Below are 8,260 nucleotides of genomic sequence, written 5' to 3'. Positions count from 1 at the left end.
AAATAAAATATAAACAGACTTACCTTAAACAGATTTACCTTCCGGTCGATTGCTCATAAACAACTTTTTGAATATCTTTAATAAGATATTTTATCCAATAACTTAAATATTGGCCCAATTGTGGCCCAACATCCTTTAACCTGGTTTGTTGACGAGCGCTTCTACAGTAGAGTTGACGAGCGCTGCTACAATAAATAGACCGATATCATACTATACACAAACTAATTCAAGCATACACCACAAATTTTAAACGTATGAAAAACTCTAAAATAAGGTATTTAGCTTCTTTTATCTGTTAGAAGCTCAAATTGCTTTAAGGAACCTAGAACAACTTCCTCGACACAAGGAACTCTATTTGCTCATACAAACCACAAAATCATGATCAAGAAATATTGTTAGTATCATTGATCAACTGAGTCTTATACAAGACTCAAATGACACATGCGACAAAAAAAATGCTCAAATGCATGGGAAAATGTATAACTAGAGAAAATAGAAGAAACTAACTTATTGTTGTATAAGAATTGATCGGATAAACTTGAGGACCTCGCCTTAGTGATTACTCAAGTGTTCTCTATCTTCAAATAAATGATGATAAAACTTAGAGAGATAGGAAAGAACTCTTAGGAAATAGGTCCTAGAGAAATAATGTGGTTTTATATAATGAAACTCCTTAATTGAAATTCTATTTATACATTTAAACTTTCAATATTAAAATAAGCGAGTCTCATTATTTAGAACAGATTATACTTCTGTTATTTTCTAAACTCTCACAAATAAACACTTACAAACTACTAATTTGTTAAACTTTGATGATACAATAAAATAAAAAATTTAATTAGTAAACAAATTTCAAACTTGTTTAAATTATATATATATATATATATATATATATATATATATATATATATGAAACATTATATTTTAATATAAATAATAAAAAGACAAATTTATACCATTATTTTAAGGACATTAAATTGGAAACAATTTTTTAAAATATTTTCTCATGACCATATGCGTTATTATTCATTATTATAATTTTACATTTCACTATCGGATAGTACAAGGAGCTATGTTTTTCATAAATGATTTATAGATTGAACTCTTATTGAAATAGACATTCATGTAATAAAGAACGTAACTAGTTAGATTTAATTAACATTATTGTATTTACACAAAGGTAAATACATATTTCTCAAAATAATTGCATAGTGTGAGATTAGTTTAGTTTAAAAGTGATAATAAGTTTGTGTCTGGGTATATATGTAATTGATTAAACATATAGTAATCCTAAATAAGGTTGCTTCGTGTAATAGTTATATATAATCTCTAAAATAAATAATTATATGCGCCAACGCAATATATATATATATATATATATATATATATATATATATATATATATATATATATATATATATATATATCACTCATATTCTTGTGGTAGACATTTATTACATTTGAGAATAGTGAAATTTTGAGCCTGTATACCACGAAATAAATATTTCATAATCAGTGGACTGGATAGAAAAAAAAATCTAAATTATTGTAGAAGAATTTGACTTTCAACGTTTGACGGGTGGGGTGATACTTTTTTTTTTTCAAGATAAACGTATACTGTTTAAGTGAAAGAAGATAAAAAAGAAACTATATTTAAATAGATTGGTCAATGCTCCTTCACACAAATTTGACCTCGCGCAAAATCATTGTGAAAACCAATTTGGCAAGTTACTTTGTCAATAATAATAAAATTATAATCTACATTGATTTTGTTGTGTTGACCAATAGCACAAGAATCAGAATATATCCTAAAAGATAAAATAAAGTTTGACCATAATATATATATATATATATATATATATATATATATATATATATATATATATATATATATAATATAATATATAATATGCGAAATAATCAAATCATTTCATTATACTTTTTACCACATGTTATATCATTCAATATTTTGCGATTAAATTATAGTTATCCTAAAATTTTCCTGTTACATGAAAAACTAACTGATAAAATAACAAACTAGTTTATAGTTGATAAACTAAATGATAATTTGATAATCTCTTAACTTAGTTGATAAATTATTTTATTCAATTAGAAATAAATATTGGATTTGATAAATTTAAAAGAATATAATTATATCATATTTATTAAAATTTACGTTTTATAAAAAAATATTATTATGTAATTATAATTGTGAATTGTTTTTAAATGATTAAATTTTAATTAAAATTTTCAATATTTATATTCACTTTTTTAATGTTATATATGTCTTTTTATTTGAATAAGTCATTTTATTTAAATTTATTAATCAAATTTAAACTTTATTTATATTTCACAAATATAATTTTTTTATTTCTTAATTTAAACTACTGTTATATTAAATTTATTTTTTTTACAATTTTTTAACGTGTAATTTTCACATATTAACGTCATATGATAAAACATTCATACTTCCATTTCTAATCAAGTAATCCAATAAAATTTAAAATAGTACAATAATTAATTGCGTTTATACGATTAAAATATATAATAATAGATTAAACAGAATTAAGAATAACAGAAAAATATATTAAAATATAAGAAGATAGGAGTGGAAGAAAATTAAATAAGTCTCAAATGTAGCTAAAAGCCACTTATAACTTATAATTTAGAAGTTCTTAAAATAAATTACTTTAAATTTATATTAATTAAAATAGTCTGTAAAGTAGTTAAATAAATTAGTAGCTAGTTCATTGATCTTACCAAATACATTATATATACAAAAATTTATATCAATATAAATTTATTTGATACTTAATTATATATAGTATACTAAAACATACATATTTTTTAAATATATTAAAATATGAATAATTAAATCGTATTTTTATTTTTTCAATTCTAATACAGTTAATGTGCATAATCATGATAAATTATAATTACAACATTCACTTATTAACAATAAATATCTGGTAAAGTTAGACTTATATATATATATATATATATATATATATATATATATATATATATATATATATATATAAATTTATTAGTTGTAAATAAAAGGTTACTAAATATATCTTTTCTGTATTGACATCACACGGTAATTGTTGTTGGCTCAAATTTGTACATTATCTAATCTAACAGGTTTTTCTTGGAAAATTGTATAGGTTTGTTTTAACTAGCACTATGATACCGTATGACAATATTGAAAGCTATCTATACATATCTGTTTATCTATCTAACTATCTATCTATCTACATCTTTATCTATATATATATATATATATATATATATATATATATATATATATATATATATATATATATATATATATATATATATAAATAATTGTTATCATGAATTCATATAAAAAATAAATTTTATTATCATGTTATTATTATTACTTATATAAAATTAAAATTTAAGAAAAATAATAATAATATATTGTATTAAACTTTGAAAAATATATATTTTATCAATTATATATATATATATATATATATATATATCACTAAGAATTTTATAAAAAAATGTATAGATTATTTATGTCAAAATAATTTACAATCTAGTGGTGAATTTAAAAGAAAAATAATATAATTTAAAAATATTGATTGATATAGCAATCTGGAAAAGTTATAATGAAATATTTGGATTTCTTCATTTTTTTTATATATACAAAATTTGTTGACATTGTATTATGAAAAGAACAAGCAAGTACTAGCTCAATTTTCTCTAAACAACATTGTTCTCAACCTAGTAGAGCAAGAGAAATTGTATATATGTATTACATAACAATCTTGAACTCCTTAAATAACAAAAAAATTATGGTAGAAACGAAAATAGAAATTAATATGTAATTTAATATCATAAATAATTATTTAAAAAATTCTTAGGCCTTATTAGTCTAAATATTAAGATGTATTGAACAAGTATTTTGTGTTTGAAATTAGACAGGAGCCATTGAGTTCAGTAGAAGAAAACACTAATTTCTCATATTAAAGTGTGAAAGAGATTTAATAAAATAAAGAAGACACGTAGAATATAAACATTGGAGGAAAGAGTGGATTATATAAAAAAGTTTAAAATAGAGAAAACAGTTTGGGAAGAAGCTATATATTTTAATATATAGGAAAGAGATTATGTCAATATTCTCACAAGAAATAAAGATTTTCTGAGTAATTAGGGTGAAGGAATAAGATTAGCGTAATAATATAATATATTTGAGACAGAAAGCTTTGAAAGATAATTTGACCTAGAAAAGATTTCTATATCAGAGATAAAAAAAAGGTTAATTAAGATAATTAAAGAGTCATTGGCAGCATGAAATCTGTTATTTTTGAAAATATTGAATACTCACTTAATTGCTGCATCTCTTTGTGAGAGATTATATCTTTGCAGGCTTTCTCTCTCCTGTGTTCTTTCTCCCCTCTTCTCAGTTAAGATGATTATTTTATCTTCCTTTTATCTCTGTGAATCTTCGGAATAATCCAACAAACACTCTAAGTTTCTGTTCTTCGGATTTGTTCCACAATTTTCTACCTTCTCACCCTTCAATTCTCATCTCTCTTGAATCACTCTAAAGGTAAAAAGGTTTCTTTGGTGCATGATTGTGGCATTTTTATTTTTCCTTCTTTGATTTTTGGTTTCAGATTGTTCTTTCTTCTTAACCCTAGCTCATTCTTTGGTTTTCTGTGTTTCTAAGATGGATCGCAGAGATAATGGTAAACAAGCAGTTTCTGATCACGTTTTGGTTTTGGATTCTTGCACGAAAGAGAAGATGAAGAGATCCGTTTTGGGTTCTTGCAAAGCTGAAGTTGAATCAGTGGCGGATGAGGAAAACCCTTCCCCAAAACTGAGTCAGTGTGATATCTGCCTCAAGATTTTTGGCTGCGGCAAGGCTTTAGGTGGTCACAGAAGATCCCACTTTATGAAACAGCAGCAACAAAAGAAGGTAAAGACCCGTTTCACTGATAATCACACATCAAAACCTTCTGGCGATAATAACATTAGGGTTATCTGTGATTTTGACGATGATGATGGCAAACACATTTGTTGTATTTGCAAGAAGGAATTTCCCACCAAGAATGCTTTGTTTGGTCACATGCGGTCTCATCCTGAGAGACCATGGAGGGGTGTGTCCCCTCCTACTCAAAAGAACTCATCTTCTCCTTCTTCTTCTTACTACTATTCTCCTTCTTCTTCCTTCAATTCTGATTCAATGGAGAAGAACAAGGACGATCATGATGTTGATGATGGTGGCGACCGACTGATCTCACCTTATGAACATCGCAGAAATGAGATTGATCTTTTAATGTGTACTTCACCCAGCTGGCTTTGTAAAGATACAAGAGGCAGAAGCTCTATCGGTGCGTATCAGGCTGCTGAAACTCTTTTCTACATGAGTTGTTCTAAGTATTTTTCTAGTCACGACTGGAATAGGGTTTTCCCCAAGAAGGATGAAGTGCCGCCAAAGAGTGCCCCAACCCTAATCAAGCAGCGCAAAAGGAAGACTTTTGAATCGTCACCCAGTAAGAAAGATAAGGTGAAGAAGATAAAGTTTTTATTTAAAGGTGAATTGAATTGGGGAAGCACGTCTAATGGGGTTGGGGAATGTGATGGTGAGGGTAATAGGCTGAACAGGTGCAAGGGTTTATCTGAATCTGGGGTTGAGCATAACCATGATGAGAAGAAGATGAAGAGTTTTGATGATTTGAAAGGTGAATCTGTTACCCCAACTATGCAAGATCATGTTGGTCCTTCTGATGTGAAGAAGATTAATATGGATAAGAAAGGGAAGAACGGTAAGAAATTGGTACTGAATTCAAGGACAAAAGACTCGGAATCTGAGAAAGCAGCAAGTCAAGAGAAAGCAGATTGGTATAAATGTGCTGCATGTGGAAAAAGCTTCAAAACTTTCCAAGGCCTAGGAGGACACAGATCAGTGCACAAAGAGAAGAATACTGTGAGCATTGATGAGCCAAACCCCTCGGAAGCTGTAGCTGAACAAAACAACTCTAGCAGCTCCAGTAACATGAACAAGATGGAGGACCCATTATTTAATGAAACAACCTTAGCCGACCAGCCATGCCAATCTTCAGGTGTCAAGAAACTGAACTTCGATCTGAATGAGCTGCCTTGTGCCAATGATGAGGACTGAACATTCTGTATAGTTCTCCACTTTGCTGCATCTACATGGTTTTTTCTTATCAATCTTGCAATCTTAATCTTATATATTATTCTATTAAGTTTGAGTAGAACTTTGTATTTAGGATTTCTATGATACAAAATTGAGGAGTTCTTTGTACGGTTACTGATGACCCTAAACTCTTCTCTCGTTACTAGAAAGTAGTAGCAGAACTCTTAAATTTTGTACCTTAGTAACTGTTCATTACTATGCTGGATTAAACTTCTTAATCAGTTTATGTTATACATGCTTTTTGTCATTTTCTGATATTCTGTACTTTTCACAGCATTCCATTTTTTAGATTTTCAATTTCTATCGATTATTCATGTGTTTGGAAATTACTTGATAAACTTTAATTCATTGCTTTCTAATAATTTTTGACAGTATTCCATAGGTTAACTCATCAAATTGAAAACTAATGCCACTTGCTTTTATGTCTTTGAAATGGATTTTGCAGTGAGATAGAAACCGTTTTTAAATTTGAGATTTAATTGACTTTTGGAATTTATAACAATATATAGAATGAAATTTCTTCAAGTTTTGTAATTTAATGTTTATATTCTAAAATAATTAATTTGCAAATTTTAAGTCTTTAATTTTGATGCTAATTAAATGGTTCTACTGGATGGAGAAACTAGAAGTAATTTGACGAATTATGCTTGGATAACTGAGACTCCTGAGTCTTTTTTTTTAGTTATCAATATTCTACTTCTACTTTTTACATTACCAAAATATAATAAATGAAACGTTATATTATAGGGTATATAAAAATTTATGTTTGAATAACTATTATTATTACTTTTAAATAATTTTTATATTCTAATATAGTTAAAAAAAATTAACTTCTGTATGAATATAAATCTTTCACCTTCTCAGCATAAGAATAAAAACTGTAAAGACAAATTCCTATTTTCAAATTTCTTTTAGAAAGGTTAAGTAAAACCACTTGTGTCTACAAGAATTAGTTTAAAAAATAGTCCAGTGGGATTTCTTACTGAATAAATCTTACAGGAATATTTCCTATAATTCAAACGTAGTCTAATCCAGTTTGTCAAAATATATAATATTTTATAATTGATATATTTAGAGCAATCAAGGGGAATCAATAAATTATATTGTATTCTTCATGTTTTTAATTTATACAGTATTTAATTTCGAACAGTCAAGGAAATCATGCTATTTTTGTTTAGTGTGGATTTTTGGTTGAATCATATTAACATACCAAGTTATAAATAAATCAAAGAAATTAATTTACCTTAACTTATAGATAATTTGCTATTTGAACAGGACCAGTTTTTTGGTTTCACAATGACAGAATAAGAAAACCTTAATGAGGGTGCATTTTGCGTGGTTCACTTAAGCTGACCAAAATAACTGAATTGAACTGAAACTTGTAATAGCTAAATTAATCTGAATTTAAACAAACTAAACAACTTCTTAATTAATATTAATTTTATAACTGAATTATTTTAGAGAAAATAAAAGTAATTGTATTAATAATTTTTAGGTTTCCTAGCTTAGCTTGTTTCTATTGCTACTAATCTATGTATCTACTGAACAATTAAAAGTTCTGCAGCAAAGTGAGATTTTTTTTATTGATCACTTTTGAACTCTATGAATGTGAGTAGATAGTCAGGAAATATTTTTTCCAGACTAGACCCTTTTGTTCAAGTATAGTTTCTTTTTGTGAAATACTAAACTTTCATCATGTTTTTTTAGGTTGTTTGCTTCTAGAATTTTGTTTTTTTAAAACGAATTCTTAGCAACATTTTTTTTATAATTTTTTAGATTTGTATATTTATTTATAATGAATTACTTTATTAAAATTTGATAATTTTTTATAAACTCATGTGAATATAAATTTAAAAAATATATTTAATTTAATATTTATAAATTAATTAGGAATAAAAGTTTTGAAGAATGATTATAATAAATAAGATAATTTAAACATATTGTAATTATGATAATAAGAAAAATTACCATAATAAAATATTGTAATTGTAAAACCTAAAAAATGATATTTTAGAAGTGGTAGTGATTTAAAAATAATGAGACTTGATTATTTTAATATTAAAT

The 8,260-nt window shown here is 26.1% G+C and overlaps 1 protein-coding gene across 1 annotated transcript; it reads left to right on the top strand.

The window, feature by feature from the left end:
• The first annotated feature begins 4,702 nt into the window (after window positions 1-4,702).
• On the top strand, window positions 4,703-6,157 carry LOC124833551 (uncharacterized). Its single transcript, XM_047308063.2, has one exon. It carries the CDS (start codon window positions 4,703-4,705, stop codon window positions 6,155-6,157), a length of 1,455 nt encoding a protein of 484 aa, XP_047164019.2.
• Window positions 6,158-8,260: the final 2,103 nt, after the last annotated feature.

This window comes from Vigna umbellata, chromosome 5, assembly GCF_029865625.1.
Source record: "Vigna umbellata cultivar VRB3 chromosome 5, Vumbellata_1.0, whole genome shotgun sequence".
NCBI lineage: Eukaryota > Viridiplantae > Streptophyta > Magnoliopsida > Fabales > Fabaceae > Vigna > Vigna umbellata.
Note: the sequence above shows the minus strand (reverse complement) of the source record. Positions and strands in the feature narration are given on the sequence as shown.